This window comes from Panonychus citri, unplaced genomic scaffold, assembly GCF_014898815.1.
Source record: "Panonychus citri isolate SS breed McGregor unplaced genomic scaffold, ASM1489881v1 Contig00108, whole genome shotgun sequence".
Lineage (NCBI taxonomy): Eukaryota > Metazoa > Arthropoda > Arachnida > Trombidiformes > Tetranychidae > Panonychus > Panonychus citri.
The window spans coordinates 21,872-43,779 of NW_026515513.1; the positions used below are offsets into that span (position 1 = coordinate 21,872).

General features: G+C 31.1%; 4 protein-coding genes across 4 annotated transcripts; 1 reads left to right on the forward strand and 3 right to left on the reverse strand.

Annotated features, from left to right (window-relative positions):
• Positions 1 to 250: 250 nt before the first annotated feature.
• Positions 251 to 15,246, reverse strand: LOC128389488 (filamin-A-like). Its single transcript, XM_053349088.1, has 22 exons — positions 14,784 to 15,246; positions 8,512 to 8,804; positions 8,275 to 8,415; positions 8,021 to 8,188; positions 7,803 to 7,949; positions 7,507 to 7,728; positions 7,247 to 7,420; positions 6,997 to 7,143; positions 6,747 to 6,827; positions 4,619 to 4,756; positions 4,378 to 4,551; positions 4,176 to 4,289; positions 3,866 to 4,084; positions 3,380 to 3,793; positions 3,164 to 3,307; positions 2,630 to 3,076; positions 2,417 to 2,563; positions 2,243 to 2,350; positions 1,860 to 2,150; positions 1,584 to 1,760; positions 1,171 to 1,488; positions 251 to 1,088 (listed from the first exon to the last, which is right to left on the reverse strand). Exons 2-22 carry the CDS (start codon positions 8,717 to 8,719, stop codon positions 544 to 546), a joined length of 4,524 nt encoding a protein of 1,507 aa, XP_053205063.1. The 5' UTR covers positions 8,720 to 8,804; positions 14,784 to 15,246; the 3' UTR covers positions 251 to 543.
• LOC128389493 (Bardet-Biedl syndrome 4 protein homolog) lies at positions 10,669 to 20,086 on the forward strand. The gene is made up of 2 exons (XM_053349092.1): positions 10,669 to 12,610; positions 19,133 to 20,086. Exons 1-2 carry the CDS (start codon positions 11,913 to 11,915, stop codon positions 19,962 to 19,964), a joined length of 1,530 nt encoding a protein of 509 aa, XP_053205067.1. The 5' UTR covers positions 10,669 to 11,912; the 3' UTR covers positions 19,965 to 20,086.
• LOC128389497 (amiloride-sensitive sodium channel subunit gamma-like) lies at positions 16,271 to 16,936 on the reverse strand. Its single transcript, XM_053349097.1, has 3 exons — positions 16,786 to 16,936; positions 16,633 to 16,711; positions 16,271 to 16,543 (listed from the first exon to the last, which is right to left on the reverse strand). The coding sequence occupies exons 1-3, from the start codon at positions 16,934 to 16,936 to the stop codon at positions 16,444 to 16,446; spliced, it is 330 nt and encodes a 109-aa protein (XP_053205072.1). The 3' UTR covers positions 16,271 to 16,443.
• LOC128389495 (uncharacterized) lies at positions 16,943 to 19,079 on the reverse strand. The gene is made up of 4 exons (XM_053349096.1): positions 18,118 to 19,079; positions 17,933 to 18,055; positions 17,780 to 17,863; positions 16,943 to 17,699 (listed from the first exon to the last, which is right to left on the reverse strand). The coding sequence occupies exons 1-4, from the start codon at positions 18,763 to 18,765 to the stop codon at positions 17,103 to 17,105; spliced, it is 1,452 nt and encodes a 483-aa protein (XP_053205071.1). The 5' UTR covers positions 18,766 to 19,079; the 3' UTR covers positions 16,943 to 17,102.
• Positions 20,087 to 21,908: the final 1,822 nt, after the last annotated feature.

Consider the following 21,908-nt stretch of genomic DNA (forward strand, 5'->3'; position numbering starts at 1 on the left):
AAATTGTCTAGAGTAATCAAATTATTTAATCAACTATTCCAACAGATAATTGAAATGTTTCAAAAAGATAATTTAATGAAAATTTTTGGTGATTTGGCTCAATTTTTATTTAATTTAGGTGATTAACATTAATTGGATAACAAACAGGATTTCATTGTTTCATTGATTAACAAGTAATTTATAAAAATTAAGTGGCTAATGACAATTAATTAACCCCACATATAATAATGATTATGGAATGACAATAATATTAAATAATAATAATAATAATCTTAATATAAATGATAATATATATTAAAAAAGTATTTCAAACAAATTGTTGTTGATTAATTGTTGGGAAAACCGGATAAATGGAAAGCAATTTAAAATAATTAAGAGTTAGCGAAGTACAAAATTAAATTGGCAAAAGTGGAAGAGGACAAATTATGTAGATGATGATGAGAAATGATGATGGCGAAGTTAAATTAATTGTAGATGATTAATTGATGCTGGTAATTTTTGCTCTTTGTCAAATTGAATTGATGATAAATTGTAGCAATTTGATTATAACTCGTTGGCTGAGCCTCTCCAAGAAGTTGGTCCATAAATACTGTAACCATGATAATCAACCGGCGGGTGGGGAGGAGGAGGTGGAGGCAGAGGATGAGGATGACCTGGTAAATGAGGTGAATGTACAATAGTTGGTGGTGGGAGGTGGGCAGGAATCACTGGATGAGCTGATCGTATGTGGTGGGGATGATGGTGTGGGTGGTGATGAGAGTGATTATTATTGTGATTATTGTGTTTATTAGTCTTGGAGATTAACCCATTGTTTTGTTTTCCACCCCCACCAACGACCAAACCAACATCTTCCGCTCCCCTTTCATTTGGACCATTACCACCGCCACCGATTTCACCATATTGACGGGAATTGTAACGATTCAGTTCATCTTGAGTGTCAAATATCATAACGGCAAATGGTGAACCAGGAACATGTTTCCCTGAATATTTAACTTCGATATTGTAATCACCAGGCTCCGTTGGATCATATTTGCATAAAATTATTCGGTCATTTTGATTGACACGTTGCATGTCCGCTCGAAAAGCACCTAAGGTTAAGAAAGTAGAGAAAAGAGTTAAAATTATGAATTATCGATTATTTGAAAGAAATTTTCCTCGAAAAAAACTCACCTCTTGGTCCTCGTATTTGAACGGTAAGGTCACCATAACCTGCACCTCGAGTATCACAGATAAATCTACTCATGTACAGTGGTAAAACTCCGTGTTCAATACCCGGTCCATGGACGCGAACCTTTGAAGCATCCGGAGAACCAGCGATTTTCAAAGTGAATGGACTTCCTCTGATATTTTCCCCTCCATATTTAATGGTCAGTGAATGTTTACCAGGTTCTTGAGGTTTAACAAACAAATTAAAGGTTCCGTCCATTTGGTCAAGTAATTCACAAAAGGCCACTTTATTTGGACCAATACAATGAGCCGAAAGATCACCTGAATAAAAGGACAAGAAACAAGGAAGAAAAAAAAAATTCATGAAAACTCAATTACAAAGAAAAACCAATCAGACCAAATCGCTAATCACTGACCAGGTCCAGCTCGTCTTGTATCAATGAAAACCTTAATTTCTTGATCAATGGCACCTCCTTTAAGTCCTTCTCCTGAACATAATACCCTTGAAGCGTCACAACGAGGTAGAATCGAAACCTTTAATGGACAACCTTTGACCTGTTTACCAGCCCATAAAACATTGAGCAAATAAGTTCCTGAGAGAAAGGCAGAAAAAAAGAATCAAATAAAATTTCAATTAAATTGTCTCAACTTGATTAACCTTCTTAATATTTCAGGTATTTCTTTTTAATTACCTTGAATTGTTGGTGTGTAAGTAGCTTTAAATATCCTATCATTTATTTGGGTTACTTTAATTGGTATATCGGCTTTGACACCATTCAATGTGATTTCCGGTGTCCCCGAACCGGCATCAGTTCCGTCCAGGATAAATTGTGTCTCTTCACCCACCCTGGCACCGGCTAAACCTTGACCTCGGAGGACAACGGTTGCACACTCATCACCATTGCGAATACAATTGGTCACCGCAATTAACGGTGATTTGGGTAATCGATGATCACCAAAATTCAAACGAATCTGATATTCACCTAAAAATGGAAATACAAAAAGTTTTGATTACATATTAATATCTAATACAATCTAATCAAATCAATCAGACAAATTTTAGGACTTAAATTACCTTCTAGTTTCGGGGTTAATGATAATCTAAACTTGTGTGGAGCAGTTTGTTCAATCATAGCGGGTTCGACTTTATCATCGGGAAATTTAACAAAACCAGATAATTTACCTGAGAATGAAAAAGTAACAGTTAACAATAAGAGCTAATTTATATTTTGATTAATCAGTTAATTACCTGGACCAGCTCCAGTTACATCAAATGAGATGCGTTTCTTTTCATTTAATTGTAGCATTATTTGATCGGATGAATTGAAAATCGATTCCCAGCCTCCAATCGGACGAACCTGATCGAGGTTCAATATCTTCGGGTGGAAAGGTGAACCTTTGGAAAGAAATAGATTATTGATAAATTGGAAAATTTTCCAGGGTAGATTGATGATTATCTTACCTGGGAGCTCTTTTCGATTCCACAAAACTCGAACATCGAAAATTCCGACCTCAGTTGGAACAAAAGAGACTCTGAACATTCCGTTAGTTTCTTCCATGTCAACAGTCGGTTCTGAATCAGGACCATCGATTCGAACTTCAGGGATCCCTTTCAATTCTCTTGCATCAATAGTAAATTCGACGAGTTGATCAACGAAACCTAATTTAAGTCCATTTCCTTCAATGATCGGCAAATTTCCTTCTTGGGCGATAAAAGTTACCGGACTTCCTGGGATTTCAATTCCACCGAAAGTAATGGCGATCTTATATTTTCCAGGAACCGTTGGGATAAATTCAATTATTTCACCTTCACCATCGGGAGTTCCCTTTACTTCAATAGGTAAATGCCGTCCAAGTGGACTTGTAACGGTGAAGTCGAGCTCAGCATAACCGGCATCCTTACGATTAACTAATTAACCCAATGAGATGACAGGAAAAAAAACAAATTAAAGCCACAAAACGATATAAAATTATGATCTTAAGCTGATAAACTTACGAGTGAAAAATATTTTCTCATTGACGATGAAATTAGTTGATTTGATTCGTTGTAAAGTGACCTTAGAGGCATCAAAAACTTCACTGGTAAATGGTGATCCAGTTATACTAGCGTCTTGATAGAGGACATCAATTTTATGGGGACCTTGATAGTTAGAAATACATGGAAAATTAGTAAATTGTTACAATCAAGTGTTGAACTTTGATGAAAATTTACCAGTTCTCTGAGGAGTAAACTCTGCCAATAAAGAGCCATCTTTTTGTTGGTAACATTTAACATTTAACGGAGATCCATTTGGATCTGTAACAAGTACGTCAAAATTTTTGGCCGCCGCAAATCCACCGGTTTCAATTAGGAAGGTCGCTGGTTCTTCGGGTACACAAGACTTAAGTGCTGGTCCATGGACGATAATTGATTTGGTTGGATCACGAATCTCAACCATTTGTGGACATCCTGGTGCTTGATGGTCATTGTAACGAACATCAATATAATGAGCTGAGTCCACTTTGGGTGTGTAAGTAACAAGGAAAACTCCAGTCGAAATCTCTTTGATACAATGGGTCACCTCGGCATCGGAGGCCGTTTTTATGTTCACCGATAAATTACCACGACCCGCCCAAGTACAATCAACTAAAAAAATCGAAAATAAAATCAAAGGTTACAATTGATTCTCAAGTTAAAATCTAATTGATTTCAACGCACTTTTGAATATCTGTTCTCGACCAACTACTCCATCTTGTACATCAATTAGCTTCACTCGACTTGGATCACAAATCTCAATGAAACTCGTTTTCTCAGCGACTAAATTTCCTTTGATAAATTGTTCGATCCGATGAAGTCCAACCTCTTTAGGCACAAATTCAACCTTAAAAGTTGACGAATCGCGAGTTACTTTAGATATGATCGGAGTTTTCTGTGGACCTAATATCATGAAAAGGAAAATTACCAAAAAGATACATTAAATTGTGGAAAATTTTAAAATGACAATAACGAGAACAATTAAAAGACTTACCAACAACCTTAACCTCCATACTTGGATCGATAGTATCAATGATCGCGATGTTACTTGAACCGACGAGTCCATTTTTGGGAATCAAATCTTTCATCTCTATTTTAAAAGGGCTTCCTATTGATAGTATAAAAAGGAGAAACGAAAGACAATTAGTAAACTAAATTAACTCAAATCAACTAATAAGTGGAAACAATTTAATTACCTGGGACGTCTTCCTCGTTGAAAATTATTCTAATATAATGAGATATTTTTTCTTGTGGTATAAAGGTAACATCATAAAGACCTCGACTTTTCATATCAACTTCAGGTCGAATTCCCGTTTTCCGGTTAGTAACCAGAATTTCCAGAGTACCTTCACCCGCTTCAACGGCATCAACTGTAATCAAGATGAAAATAGTATCAAACTAATTAATTGAACAATTAAAACATTTTCATTCACATACTTTGAAATGTAACTGGTTTTCCAACATCAAATGTATTCAACCCGGAAACTTTTACTTTGGACACATCGTAAACGTTACAATTAAATGGACATCCATTGATTACAACACCATCAAGAATAATTGTAATTGCATGTGGACCTGTGAAAGTTAATTAAAGATGTAAAAAAACACACATAAACAATTTAATCAAAAGACACTAAAAGTTAATTGTAAAGATCAATATTATTATTGTATTAAGATGCGACTTGTTATTAGTTTGAGAGAAACAATCAAACTGATTGTTTGGTGTAAATTGTTGTTCAATTTGATCAATCAAAATGAAAAACGGATTCACAATCACAATCATCATCATGATTACTGTTCAATTGTTGTCATCATCAAATCATAATCAAAGAACCATGAAAAAGATGATCTATTAACAAGGAATCAATATAAATTATCATGAAGGAGAAATTGTTTCTTCAGGATTATCATTGATTTCTATTCAATCAAATTAACTTAACCACACCGAGACCTTATTACTGCTAACAATTAACTCGTATATATATAATTATAATAATCAAGACAGTTATGCTAAATCAAGAAATGATTAAACAAAGAATTGAATCAAATGGTTAACGATTTTCAACAATTAAATCAACTAATTTTATCAAGTTTAAGGTATCGATCAGTTTTTTTTTCATTCACCATCATCATCATCTAATTGTATCATTGATGTTAAATAGAGCTAAACAATTAGCTATTAACTTACTTTTTAATAGTCTAAATTGAAGTATAATAATTATCGTGATGATATATATGTTCAAATATTAACAACAATTAAATTTAATCAGTCATTTTAAATTGTGTAAAAAAAATTGTCTGTTGTTCAATCAATGATTACATTGAATTCATGATCAACTTTTTAATTGTCCACAGAAAATTAATAGTTAATTGTTAACTAATAACAGGTTATTTACATTTACAATGTAAACATAATCAGTAACAATTAACGTTGTTTATTTTTCCTCATTGGTTAATTGTTTACCACCTAATACAATAATAATATAATAACAATCACTAAATATGATTCAATGATTTATTAATATGATATATTAAATTGTTACAATTTGAGTTAAAATGAATTAGTATTTATATGTATGTGAGAAAAAAGGTCAACAATTAAATCAATTGTTACGATTAGGAATTAACAATAACAACATTGTACTAACAACAATTTATCAAGCGGAAGTAATTGTCAGCAATTGATAAATTGTTGAGAAAATTGAGAAAAAAACAACAAACAATAATTTTCCAACAGTTCAATCAATGAAATCAATCCTTATTTGAGTTGCTTTTCATTGACAATTAATAAATTGTCAATTTTAAAAAATAAATTGTCAGTTGTAGGTAAATAATGATTAGTGAATTGTAATCATATGGGTTAAATTGTGAAAGTAAAACTTTACTAATCATTAATCTCAATGAATTCATGTTGTTATTGTTGAAAAATGAATCTACAAATTGAGTAGGAAGGTTAATAACAATCAATTTCCATGTCTAATTGATGATCACGATAAACTTGACCCAATTTGATATAATCTAAATCAGTGTGTCCTTGATGAAAGATTAAATCACAAAACAATTTAATCCGATTGAATCAAAAAATGTATCTACCAATCAAATAATGTATTTAAATTATTGATCTTGTAAATCAAAGTGAATTAACTAACAAGCAATTACAGAACTATCAAGTGATTAAAATGATGCTGATGATGATGAGGATGATGAAAGGTTTCAGGGAGATAAACATGGAAACCGGAAAACCAGTTTTAAGGTATGTTGGGTTACTTTCCGGTCAATGTACTGTTAATTGAGTTACATTGACTTTTTCTGATTAAATTGTTGCTTTAACACTAAATTAATGCTTGTAAATAATTTAGAATCAAACATTAATCTAAATATGATTAGATTGAAATTGAACGGAAGAAAATTTGATTGAAAGAAAAAAAAAGTTTCAATAGTTTCAATTTCTCAGATGCATGGGGATGTGATTTACTAAATTGCAATCGTAATTAATAATATGATGATGATGATTTAAGTCTTATTAAGATTAAGATGATGAAGATGATAAAAGTTACTCTCTTACCGATCTCAATTGGTACAAAGTTGACCCTAAAGGATCCTTTGAGCTTCTTAACATCAGCGGCCATTTTTTTACCATTATCACCTTAAAATAGAGAGAGAGAGAGAGATAATCAATCAAAAGACAAGAAGAAAAATGAAAGATGATGAAGATGAAGATGAAGATGCAAGTGACCCCCAACTAACTGACCGATTGTTTAGAAATGGACATCCAACAGTTAGTTAATGGAGCCGAAAAAAAGTAATCAACTTACATGTTACATGAACAATACAATCTTGAATACGATCATTTTTATTTTCAATGGTAAAGTCAATTCCTTTGGTCAATGAAGCCATTCTCAGAGCATCACCAAGTATAACTGATTGTGAACTGTCAATAACTCTGACCATGAAAGGACTCCCTGGTGGACATTTGAAATTGACCATGGGAAAAATGATTCGACAAAAAAAGTAAATATTATTATCATGATTTGTTTTCAATTGTTTTCGTGGTTAAATTTGTACCTGGCACTGATTCACCATTGAATTTGACATTAACCATGTGAACATCGGGTTCCATGGGTTTGAAATTGACACGAAATTTGGCATTTCCCTCTTTAATCACGTAATTGTGAACATATCGACCATTAACTGTAACAATTATCTCCAAATTACCAGCACCAGCTTGACTAGCGTCGACTAAAGTTAACCAAAAATTGAGGAGAAAAAAAGAATTAAAATTTTCGATGTAAAAATCAACTAATCAAGATTAAGATATTAATTACTTGAGAATGATAATAATTTCCCAATTTCACCAGCTGATGGTTCGGTAACTTTGACCCTTTTAGCATCATAAACACGAACCAGGAATGGACATGATAGAACCGATTCTCCACCCAATTTAATATCAATCATATGGTCACCAAGTTCAGTTGGGATGAATGAAACTTTATAACCAGTTGATCCTTCCTCAATTAAATCAAATTTAATTACTTTACTGGCTGGACCTGTGAAGGAAAAACATGAAAAATAGTAATTAGTTAATGTCAATGAAACAACAAAAACTATTATCAACATTTACCTGTTATTGATACCTGTTGGTCAGTCAATCGAGTCCCGTTAGATTCAATGAAAAATGAAACCAATGAATTGACCGGAACTTTATCAAGTCCATCCTTTTGAACGACAATTTTGGACAGATCTAACACTGAGCAAATGAATGGTGCTCCTGGATAATCAAAAACAGACAGAAAAATTAGACGACACAATCAACACAATTAAGATAATTCAGTTACTAACCTTGGACAAGTTCACCATTAAATCTTATATCAATTTGATGATTTTCAACCTCTTTGGGTAAAAAAGTTATGGCATATTGACTTGAGCCCAATGCTTGAGGTGTCGACGGCACATTCCCGTTATTTATTATTATCTCGAGATTTCCTGGTCCAGCATTTTTAGCTTCAACTAATCAATCAAAACAATAACAAGATAACAATTGGATTAGTTTGACCATCTCAATGGATGCAATCAGTATAAAATTAACTAATTACCGATAAATGTTACTGGTTTTCCAATCAGAATCTCTTTTGGCATCTCTTTCACCTTAATTTGTTTAATATCGTAAATTTTTGTAGCAAATGGCGATCCATTGATTGGATTTCCTTTGTATTTAATATCAATATGATGTTCCCCTGAAAATTTAGAGTTAATTGTTGTAACAATTTAGATAAATATACATTTAGAATCACAATTGATTGTTATCGTATTTTCGTAATCGTAATAATTACCTGTAAAGTTTGGCAAGAAATCAATTTGAGCTCCAACATCATTTTTTGATATTTTGGGCACAACTGAACCATTAGGACCTTTAATTGTTACAATTAGGTCAGTCTCGTTTGTAACATTGTGAACAATTAAAGTGGCCAATTGATTAACCGGAGCATAAACCAATGCTGACCCGGTGACACTTACTTTCTCCATATCAGCACTGACCATTGCTGACCATGAGAGAAAGGATATTGATTAAGTTAAATTGTGTAAGAATTGTAATTGTGTTCACTTTGATTAAATCAAACAATTTCTATTGGAAAATGAGAAAGGGAAAGAAAAATTTTAATTCTATTCATGTTTTTTCACTTTAATTCAAGTTTAATTTTGATTGTGAAGGTTAATTGTTGAAATGGTTACTGTTTTGATTGTTTGATTGAATGTAATTTTTACAATTGTGATTTAAATGTTGATGAAATTTATTAATCATTCCTGTTCACCTTCAACAATTCAAGGTTTTCATTTAATTGTTATGATTACATGAACTGTCATCATCACCATAATTAACAATTTAAAGTTATGTTGACAATGATTAAGGTGTTATTATAATTAAATTAGGTGTTAACTGATCAATGACTTGACAATTATATAACTGTTAATCATTATGGGTAACAATTTAATGGACAATTGATGATTAGTTTAATTGTTATGGATAAATAAAATCTATAATTTACCAATTAAATCAACTAATTGTATCCAAAAAATAGACTCCTTAATTGTAAACATGATTGATCATAATGATAATATATTGGCAAGTGAATGGAAAGTGATTAAATTTTGAGCAGACAATTAAGTTAATTGTGACAATCGGATGAATTGTAACAGAAATTTTTTGCCAACTTAAATACAATTTACAATAATCATCGCTCTGTATGTTAATTGTGATTAAGTTTATGATTGATGTTAATTGTTGAATAACCATTTTTGCTTGAGTAAACAATTGTAACCACTAATGAAATGAAAATTATGATTAGTTGATTATTAACAATCAAGTAAATTGTCACACTAGTTTATAGTGTATTAATTGGTTGACAAAACAATGTAATAATTTACAATTTAAATTCAATTAACTTACTCAAGTGATTAAAGTTAATGTGATTAAATTAGATTAGAGTCATTAGAAAATAAAATTATCAAATATTGGTAACATTGATTAACCTTGATTGCAACAATCAATTCACAATTAAGATTAATCTGTTGAAATTCATTTCAAAATTTGATAGATTTGGATTTAATCAACAATTGACAGTTAATTGTAATCAAAAGCATTTTGTTAAAGCTGACAATTAGCTGATTGTATTAAGAAAACTGATAATCAATGTTGAGCATTTGATTTTGATTTTCCTATTCAATTCAATTTAATTAAATTGGTCTCAGTTTTAATCAAACAATCAAAATAAATTATTGACTGTTTAAAGGTTAATTTAATTGTTAATGAATCAAAAGTTTTAATCACAACGATCAAAGAAAAAGATTCACAAGCTAATTGTTATCTAATTATTTCTTTAAATTAGTTAGCCAGCTAATTATAATTCAAACAATTAACAGTTAATTGAAATTGATCTTATTTATAATAACCAAATTAAACCTAAATAGTTGTTCAGATGGAACCAAATTTAATTGAAAACAATTAATTGTTAGAAAGTTTCAAGAGACTTACAATCAAATGACCATTTAATTGTTGGTAACTTAGAATTGAAAAGTTAATCAACTGATCAAACAATTAAAATTATCCGAATAATTAAATTTTCTAATCTGATCAATTATCATTATTATTCATAACGTTTTTTTTAATTAACTTGACTAATTATTAATCAAATTCATGATTTAGCAAGAAAAAAAAGCTCAGAAAAAAGTTAATTATAATTATGGTAATCAAGTTACTTTTCTTGATTGTTATCAAGATATATATTATGATTAGTTAATTGTGAAACAAAATTTAAACATCAATCACTAATCATAACAATCAAATTCAATTCCCAGCATGATATTAATTCAATTCAATGAGAGATGAAAATAAAGTTATCATGTTTATAATGATAATCATCATGATAAATAAATTGTTGATGAAAATTATAAAGTAATTGAAACAATTCAGTAAATTGCTGATGAAAATATGAAAATACAATCAAACATTTTTCAATTACAATTTAAGTTGATGTGAAAAAAATACGTATTAATACACAACCTTATTGTGTTGATCATTGATTGTTCAAGTTAATTGTAGTAATATTATCAAACTAAACACACATACACACACAAATCAAGACAAAGTAAAAGTAATAACAATCAAAATTAATCATAATGAGTTGATGATGATTATGATGAAAAATCTTACATGCATGATATTAATTTAAATTAATGATTCAATTGATTCATGATTAACTTGAACACTTTTTATCACAACAGACAAAATTAGCTATATTATTACAATTTACAATTGATTGTTATGTAGTATTATTTGATTTAGTATCAATCGTTTTTTTTATTCTTACTCACAATCACAATTAAGTCTGATTGACCTGTAATAGTAAATATTAATTGTAATAAATTGAGAAGCGTTAAATTATCAGCTATTAATGAATCACTATTACCAGTTAATTGTAAACAAAGGAGCATTTGATTGTAATAGTTAACGAGAAAAAAAGATGATAATAAGTGGGTCAGAATAGTTAATCTCCTTTTTTTTAAACAAATTATGATTAAATTGTGATGATTATTACAGCAATTAATATAAATGTATGATTGATAAGATTGTTGGATGTTTTTTTCACCAATAAGTTACCTTATTTCCTGATTGTGATTCAAATTATAAGCAGAAATTAATGATTAAGGTGACAATGATTAAGATTTTTGTTATTACTATTGAGAAGCTAATTGTGTATTCATAATAATCATGATTGTGTGTGTGTGAGTGTGAATCTTGATTAAGTGTAACAATCCAAGGGTAAGCTTGTTAATGATAATGGTTGATTGTGTTCACATAAAATAGATTCACATGTGAAGAGATGATTATCTTATAATCATAATTAAGACGAAGATAATCATCATGATAGAGTTAAAAAATGATCTCTCATCATCATCATTGCTTGTTGATCATTTTCAGAGGGTGGATGGATAATAGTTCTGGTTCAGTTTCCCATGGTGACCATGAGATTCAAAACAAAGTTAACATTGTCAACAAAAAGTAATTCATGAAATCTAATGACAACAATAATATAATAATAATAAACAACAGAGAGAGACAATTGTGTTTACAATTGTATGAATGAGAAAATTAGTATTATATTCAAATGTGATGATGATAAATTGGGAATTGGGGAAGTGAAAATAAGATTAAATCAAAAGAGTGGACATTAATATGGACACAAGTGATTACGATGTTAACAATCAACTAAATGGTATTGATGAAAATAGTAAAAGTGATCAAGATAATCTTCAATTGATTGTAAGTGAAAGTGAGTGTATTCATAATAATAATAATAATAGCAAGATGATTCCACCTTCAGCTAAATCAAGTGGAATGTCCAGTTCAATAATGACCACAGTTAAACCACCAAGTAATGAATTACGATCCAAAGAAAGTTACAATTGGTTATTACATTTACATTATGTTCGTGGTGAATATAATTATTGTTGTGAACAAATTAATCGGATTGATTGTTCATCAGAATACTCTTGGTACCTGAAAGGGTTAATCTCCCTACGAGATAAAGGAAATGTAAAGGAAGCTTTATCCTTCTTTAATCATATTAAATCTTTGTCAAATGTTTACTATATTAAAGCGGTTATTAGATGTTTACTTCTTCTTGGTAGACACACGGAGGTGTCCGAAGTGATTCGTGAAACTGGCCTGCAAATGGCACAAAACGATTGGCAGTTATGGTTAATCTTGGGCAATTGTTATCTCCATTCAGGTAATATTTCACTCGCCAAAGATGCGTATCAACATTCACTTCAAAATGCTAATACAGTTGAACCTTTCCTATTGTTGGCTCAATGTCACACGATCGAAGGTGACACCAAATCGGCCATTTTTGTCCTAAGAAGAGCAACTGAGTAAGTTAATTACTTAACTATCTTAATTATCTAAGGTATTACAAAAAGAACAATAAAAAATGGGTGAAATTGATTAACTCTCCTTATCCTTTACCTGTCAACAGATTCATTGTAATCATGAGCTGACCATTCACTCTAATGTCCATCTCTCTCTCTCTCTCTCTCTCTCTCTCTCTCTCTCTTTATACATATATTGTGATGTTTTCGTAGTTCCCACGATTAATAGTCTAATTTAAGTTAATCATCTTATTACAAACCATCAAAATCATCAGAAAATGGATTAATCTAAACGATGACCATAACAAATTCAACTTTCATCTTATCGTGACCATCATCATCATTAGGTTAACCTTAAAAAATATAATTAGAATAAAATATTTACTATTATAATATTAAAGCAAGAAAAAAAAACAGTTACTTTTTAAAAATAATCTCCTCAACATCTTGATTATGTTAACAATTATTTAAATTAATCATTTATAAAAATATATGTGAGTATCATGGTTGATTGTTGATATTAATTGTTGCAAGATTAGACTTGAAATTGAATCCATTGAAACCAGGTTGAAATGAAGAATCTGAATTAACCTTTAAGAAAAAGGTAAACAATCAACGCAAGTAAAAAAAAACTAAGCTGACTGATTTTGGCTTAATTGTTGGAGACTGGTTACAATTGATAAACTCTTCAGGCCAAACAATTAACGCTCAGTGTTAGGACATGATAAAAATAATCAGAAAGATGGAAAGATGAACATGAAAATGAATCGATTTCTTCATCCTCATCACTAAAATCTCTCTATCTAAAGGTAATCACAATTTACTAATTATTTTGATGATGATGATGATAAAAATTAATACGCAACATCCTCTGGTTTCCCCTTTAATCATCATCTTCATCTTTCGGTTACTTTGCTCTCTATTCTCATCTTACCCAATTTACCTTCAGGCAAACTGCAGTTTCAGGTTAATCTAGTTCCGTCATTGAAGATGAAAAGAAAGAGGAAAAGAAAGAAAGAAAGAAAGAGAGAGAGAGAGATTTGAGATGATTTCTCTTCAATGGTCATCATCTTCATCTTCATCTTCATCGTCATCATCATTCCTTTCATCTCTTTCTTTTCAATTTTTAGAGTTTCATCTTTTTCTCTTCATCATTTAGGACTTTTGTATGTTCTCTTTTACACTTGAAAACAACATCTCTTTTTTTCATCATCATCAATCCTCATGATTACTGAGTTTTCTTTCACAAGAAAAGCAACAAAAAAAGTTCTGAGAAAGAAAGAAAAGAAAGAGAAGATAATATTCATCTCTCTCCGAATAGCTTAACATGGAAACCATTTAGCACAAGTAAACAACATTTTCTTAAGGGAGGAAAGGGCAAGTTGATGAAAGAAACCAGTACAAGGTAATTAGATGGACACTTACCTTGATTCAATGGGCACACTTTAAGAGTGTAAAACAATTAGAAAGACAATTGTGATGATGATGATGATTAGTTGGTGAAAGAATTAATCATCACCAATGTATTAATTGTTAAATGATTGGAAAGTTAATCCAAATGGTTTGAAAGCGACAAAAAAAAACATAAACATCAACCAATAGATTGGAAATTTTTGTCAATTCCGCTCATTTAAAATTCTGAACAATCACATGAGATGATTATCATTTCATCCCGTATTAGAATCACTAATCAACAGTTTGTCAGTTACAATTAATATGAATGAATAATTTTGTTTCCAAATGAATTAATTTCATTGAAAATACAAGAAAACCCAAAATTGTAACTCATTTGTTTGTTTTGGATTGAAACAAAATTGTGACACAGGAAAGAGATGATTTGAAACATTTCTTTGCTTCAACAATTAATCTTAATTACCGAATAACATTGAATACAGTAAATTATTTGATTAGTTAACAATAATTGTGAAAGTAAATGACAAAATCAAGACAAGTAAGTCAATTAGAACACAATTGTTGTCAAGAAATTTCAAACGATCCATTGTTATGAATACAAGTCAAGGTGAATAGACACAGAGGAGAGACAAATAGCCAAGAAAACACTGGGTCAGTAGATTAATCAACTAGATAGGATTGATTAATTTTCACACAACAAGTTAATTAAAACAATCAAAATAGTAAACACAATCAAAAAATAAAAAAGGTTGACAAAACTTACCTCAAGTTGTAAGATGAAACCAAATTGAATATTAAGACACTAAGGTGACAACAGAAAACAACAACAACAACAAACAACTATGGAAAGAAAAATATTATCCCAATGAAGATCACTTTTGGTTTTGATTGTTAATCCAAATTTAACAGTTTTAATATCCGTATGTTGATTAGAAGATTAATGGTGTTAATCACAATTAAATCAATTGTTGAATTATCCACAATAATTGTAATCAAAGTGAAGGAGAAAACAAAAAGTTACCAGTTGACTTGTTGATGTGACTTTGGTTTCTGTTTAACCGGTTTGGTATTTTGTTGTTTTCCAACCAACAGCTCACACATTCAACTGAATTGTTATTAAATCAACTTATGCCCTCTTCAGGCAATCAAATCAGTTAATTAGTTAATCAACGGTGGTCACTAAATTAACAGGCCAATGGATTAGACAACTGACCAGGGAACAATTAAATTGCTTCCCAATCTTTGGGTGAGTTTGTAAACAACAACAACAACAACGACGTTAATGTTTACATATAGAAAATTTTTCTCTTTCAATTTTCAGTTTTCTTTTGGTTTTGTTTTTGTTTTGTTGTTCACAATTTAACTCGATTAGTAATTATCTTTAATAATTATCTTGGTGTTAATTGTTGTCTCCCTTTCTTTTGCTTCTCTTTAGTGATCATCTTTGATTATCGTCTCATCAATAATTAGAAACAATTTAATTACGTTTATCTTTTACTCTCTTTTGTTTCTATCAATCAGTCTAATACTATTGCAAGTGAAAAAAGAGGTTATCGTGATTAAGTTTGTTGATCAACCGATGATCATCATGTTTACGAACTAAATTAACTTGACAGATAAATTAAGAATTAATCTCTCTCTCATTCTAATCTTGATTATTCATCTAATCCGTTCCCTCATACAAAACCCAAACCAGAAAAAGGGTAAACATCATCAAGAAAAAAAAACAAATTGTCGACATACAATTGAAATTGTAATCATTTTCGGTGTCAGGTACAATTGATTTGACCTTAAAATGAGCAATTGATTAAAAGAAATCAAGTAAATTGTTTACAATTGTGAAAAAATTTCCAATTTATTAGATGATTACAATCATAACCATTGAAAACTTGATGGTTGTTGTCACATTTTAACTTGAAGATGAGATTTTGTCAATTTCTTTGATTATTTAGTTAATTTGGAAACTAAATTTCGGACATTGGTCAATGATCATTATTTCTTTAATCACTTTTCTTCTTCTACTATCAGTTTAATTGTTGACAAAAGATTAAATCGTCAATTTACTCGAGTCTTAATTTTAGAAGTGAAAGTTTTGTTAGGAATCATTTGCCGAATACAAGAAACAATTAGAATTTCAAAAAATTCGTAAATTGTAATCAAACTAAATCCCAGGTAAACGCCAAGAATACCACCGATCGCACCAATGATACTTGACCACTTGAAAGAAATTAAAGTTAATTAAGTTAATTAACTTCGAAATTGAGACTTACCGTGTATTTAACGTCTTGAGTTATTTCAGTGAAGCTCAATGTTTGGTAATAAATGATCACCTTGGCGATGTTTTCCCTGCGAAACAAAATTGATTAACTATTAGATGTTAATTGTCTTCGAATTTAATCTCAACGATTAGAACATTTTTCTGTTTACTTGTGATCTACCGATGAATCTTCGACACCCGATGATAAAGCTGAACATTGAGCAGCTTCGATTCCAGTGGAAATGAACTTTTCGTAAACTTTTTCACTTCGAAGTAGAACAAAATTAAATTGATTGAATAGAATAAGAATTTATTAATTTGATTATTTCGATCATCAATCGGTCGAGAAACTTACTTGCATCGAGGTGGACAGTTGCAGATCAATTCGCCAGCGTAATAATTTTCTCGAACTCGCTCAACACATTGAGCTTGACCTGGAAGAGTAAAAGAATTGGAAAATTAAAGTTAAATCAATTGAGGTGATTTAGTTTGATTGTTATTAATTGACCTGGATTCCGTCGTAAGTTACATTGTTTGCGAGTTGAATTGTTGGGCGGTGGAGCGGAAACTGTCCAGCAATCGCATTTGGTCAATGTGTACGTTTGAAGGCACAATTTTAGACAAAACTGTGAAGTATAAGGTCCATGGTCAATGGACATCGCCCAGTCTTTGACCCAATCATCGAGCCAATCGTCTGAACATTGATCTCGATATGGAGCTGGAAGTCGAGTGATATTAATCAATTGAATTCCTACATAGGTGACTACACCTAATTGATTAGAAAATGATAAATTACTTGGCAATTAGATCATTTGATTGGACTTGTTATTTATTGTTACCTGGAGGCACATGGACAGCATCTTGATCGGGATCAGCTTTTTGCGATCTATCGTGAATCACAATCTTAGCTCCAGTTTCCCTCGATGTCGGCATGTACTGGTCAACTTCGAGGTTTAAAACCAATTCAAGACCAAACTTGGGTCCAGTAAAACCAGATAGCTTTTGATCAGAATTGATTGATTGTTTTGTTGATTTAATAATCGATGAAAGTGAATCAGCCATATTGTAAGTGTAACAGTTTCCATAAGAACTGGAAAATATTGAATCAAATTCAGTTGGATAACATTTTTTACCCGCAAAATGACAACTCATGATTAGATCATTCGATTGATGGCCTAAGTGTCGAGCAACTGATAAATGGTTACGACTTAAATCGGCCAACCAAGATTGAAGTAGATCCAATAAGATATACCAAGGAGATTCTGTTTGGTCAAAATCTTTATCATCGGAAGATGAACTGTTAACCCTGAGAACTGATCTGACCCAAGGAGCTGTGCAAGAGGAAAGGCCATTGAGTAGACGTTCGGATGAATTTTGGAAAAGGCTAAAAAGCCTCGGAAGTTTCCAGATACAGCCCGAATTCTGGACATAATAAACATTACGAACTTTGAGTCAAAATGGATCGGCTATTAAAGTAATACCAACACAATACATTTACTCACCAATATGAGGTCAGTTATATTACGAAGAGTGGCCTCTAGTGCGATCGAACCATTTGATCTATAAACTGATCCAAATCGACAACCCTTTCATTGGATAAGTTTAACGAACGATTAGTTATTTTTCTTCACCGAAAGTATTACATTGAAATTTACCGTTATATCCGCAAATCCTTTCAAAAACAAGGCTGGAATCAGATCCTCACTCGACTTGATGTTAATCCCATAAATCTTGGCGAATTGAATAACCGCTGTATCGATAAAAGAACCAGATTCCTGCTGAATTGTATTAAATTAATGACCGTTAATGTAATGTAATTACCATCGAGAATTAGACTTACACCGAGTCCAGTTAATAGTCCAGTCGAATTAAAAAGGCCAATAACATCACCCGAGATGAACATACGAAAACCTTGAATGAATTCCCTGAGTGAAAGACCTCGAGGTATCCGTCGCCTTGGGATCGACGATGAACTGTTCAACTTACGATTCGATTGACCAAAGTTAAATCTATCAATGGGACGAGTGAAATTTATTGGACGTAAAGGTCGGACGATTGGTCGACGCTTGATGGTCTGAGGTAGACAAATTTCTCGACCCTGATCGAGTAGATCATTTAAAAAACTTGAGATCTCACAAAGGTCCAACATTTTATCCAGATTAGCACATAGAATACTTTCAACGTCGACTGGTTTGTTAATCGTCACATCTTGATATGAACAAAATCGCGATCGATGAACCGGATTAAGATTACAAATCGTTACCGCTGGAAAAGGTAACACTCGACTATCGGCAACAAGTACATTGACTATGATTGGGAAAGTTAAAAACTCTTGGACTATTGTGATTAGTGAATTTGTAGTTAATCCAAGAAAAACAATGACCACAAGTATCCACAAGTATTGTCGTGATTTAGATTCAAGTGAAAAAAGAACCGGAAATCCAGGGATAGTTGAATTTCTGAACAGTTCAACTAAGTGACTGAACATTATCACAATTGAATCAAATCAACGATTAACAAATCATTTAGATTCTCACTTTACTCAGTTGATTAAACTCTCTATTGGCAAAATCAAATCTAATTGTACAAATTGCAAAACTTTTTCATTTTCTGATCATTTCAATGTTTAAATGAACAAATTCAATCTCAAATCCATTAGATTGATTAGAGTTTATTGATTAATTTACAATATTTGAAGCTGAAAGTTCAAATCCACTAATCTATTAATCTGTTGGTTATATTGTTCTGATTTGACTGCCGATTGATTTTTTACAATCAATCTCTTACCAGTAATTTTCTTAATTTGATTAAATTTTTCAATCAATTTCTCTTCTTCTATTGTTTTATGTATCCAGAATATCACCAGACTCTATTCCGGTTGCAATACGTTTGGGACAACTATTGATGGAAAGTGATATGAGGTCAAAAGGAATCGAAAAGTTCATTCAATTAAATCAAATGACGATGAATTTAAGAGGAAATCTCGATCTATCTCTGGCCGTTGGTTCAATTTTACAGGAAACTCGTGGAGATATCGAAGGTGCTCTTTACAAGTATAAACTGTCCGAATGTTATGAATCACCGAGTATCTGGAATAATGTTGCTCTTTGCTTTGCTGCAAGAAAGAAATATGTAGCGGCGGTCAGTTGCTTGAAAAGGGCTATTTACCTTAATCCATTGGATCATCGGATTAATTATAATCTTGGATTAATATCATTACAATTGCGACAATTTGCCAGTGGTTTTCATTTCTTTAAAACCTCTTGTGCTCTTGCTAAATCGTCGACATCAAATGTTATCTTCTCATTGCTTGGTGTTTGTCTTGAATCGTTAAGCGATGATATAAATGCTCGACAGGCTCATATAACCGCTACAAAGAATTTGGAGCGAATGGTTAATTTTTCTCCGATTCCATTGATTAATTATGCTGTTTATCTTTACAATAAAGATCAAGGTGAATGTAAAGACATGATCATGGAGCTTCTGATGACATTGGAACAGTTTTGGTTAAACAAAAAGCAACAACAGCAACAGGGAAACACCAATTCGAGTAACAATTCAAGTGGATCATTAAATGAGTTTGAAGAAACTTTCATGTCAACGGCTACTAAATTGTCAACATTGCTTAATATTAACTCTCATATGGCCTGGGCAAGAAAAGACGAAGTAGAATCAGTGGTTAGTTGAATAATTTATGCTAATGAATTATCCTAAAATATTAAGTTTTCGTGTATCCAAATACGTTACCGAACATGATATAACTAAATAAATTCAAATTATTATATTCTGAATTCAATTACACTGTATTAAAAAAAACTTTTCCAATCAACTTGAACCGACTGAATGATCAAAACATTGATTCAGAACTATGAATTCGTACGGCGAACCTTTGGTTGATGCTCGAACTTATTAGTGATGATTAAATAGCCTGTTAATAATAATTATTTTGATAAAGGGTTTTATGGATAAAAAGTTCAGAATAGAAAAATTTGTTCCATTTCTGACCCAAACTCCGATTTTCTATTAAATTTGCACGATAATAGAACGATAAATGAGATGCAGTTCGGTTTGATTTTTTTTCTCTCCAGATCTTATGTTTTTCTAGTTAAACGAGTTTTTCGACCAAAGTTTCATGCCTAAACTAAAGTAAACTTTATTTAGTTTTGCCAGAAATAAATTGATAACATCAATCGGTAGATTATTTTGTTTTCTTTATTAAATCAATAATTTTAATGTCCATCGAGATCCTCGAATTTATCCTGATCCAACTCAATATGGTCCTGAGCGTTTCGATCCATCAAATTTACCAAATATTCCTAAAGAAGCTTATATACCTTTCGGTATAGCACCAAGAGCTTGTATCGAAATGAAAATTTTTCTTTTGCATTTGATAAGAAAACAGAAAATTGTCTCAGCTAAGAAACTCGAAGAAGTTTCTTTCGAAATGGATTTCACTTTAAAGCCTTCAAGCTCATTGGAAATCATGCTTCGTAAACGAACCAACTGATCGATTTATCTTAATTAACAACATAATAAACATGTAGATTATCCTAACAATCATCAAACACGAATTCAAAAAAGCTAAATAAACCAAGTAACAAAAATCGCTATATTATCTCATCCATTTATCAAGATTTCGATTTATTAATTAATTGCTTAAAATGAGCTGTCTAAATATGAAAAACATTATCGAATCGCCAAGTAAAAGATTTACATGATGTAGATGTAATTATTCATTGAAATATCATTTGATCGTTAATCTTGGAAATCACATTTACTTTTATAATCATCAACTACAATAATAAGGTTATTGTGTTTACTATTTTAAATGATGATATGAAAGCATTTATGTATATTAGCATTTTGTGTCCATCTTATGAGCATTAATTGTGATTGTTCAGTGGAAAATTACTTCCCTAGTATATAGTAATAATTCACTAATTGTTCTCCTATTCAAAAAAGATGATTAAATTATGTTTTCTATTGATTTAAACTTATGCTATGAGCATAAGTAAATTACTTGTGATTCAATGACATTGAATCAATATTATTTACTTTTTCCATAACGTATAAAAACTTTGACCATTGTTTAATTATGATTTAAAGGTAGTTGACCACAATTCTAGTGGTTGAATAATAATAAATGATTAAATTAAAATAATTACAACAGGTCCAAATCAACTTCGGCGATCAGCTTAATTCTCCTTGTTTTTTTCAATTGAATAATTTACAGTTACTCACAAATTGAATTACAGGAACCGCTAGCTTTGACCAGCTGGTAATATTAATTTTTCATCTTATTGTAATGCTACCGAATTGATTATGGCCATTGCGGTCATTTTTCGAGTTTAATAACTATCGAAACTTATTGAAAACTTGGAATTGTTCGAATGCTTATTCAATGTATTTCTAATAGACAAAAATGACTAACTATTATCTAATTTGTTCTTTATGTCAATCAGGCAAATTTCACTTTGAGGTCGTTATGGATAAATACGAACTAAAGGTTCGATTTCCTATTTAATATTTCGTTTTTCGGCTTTAGAAATGTCTCAAAATGAAAAAAGTAGTAGACACCTAATGAATGACCTGCAACCTTTATGGGACTATCGAAAGAATCAAATGGACCCT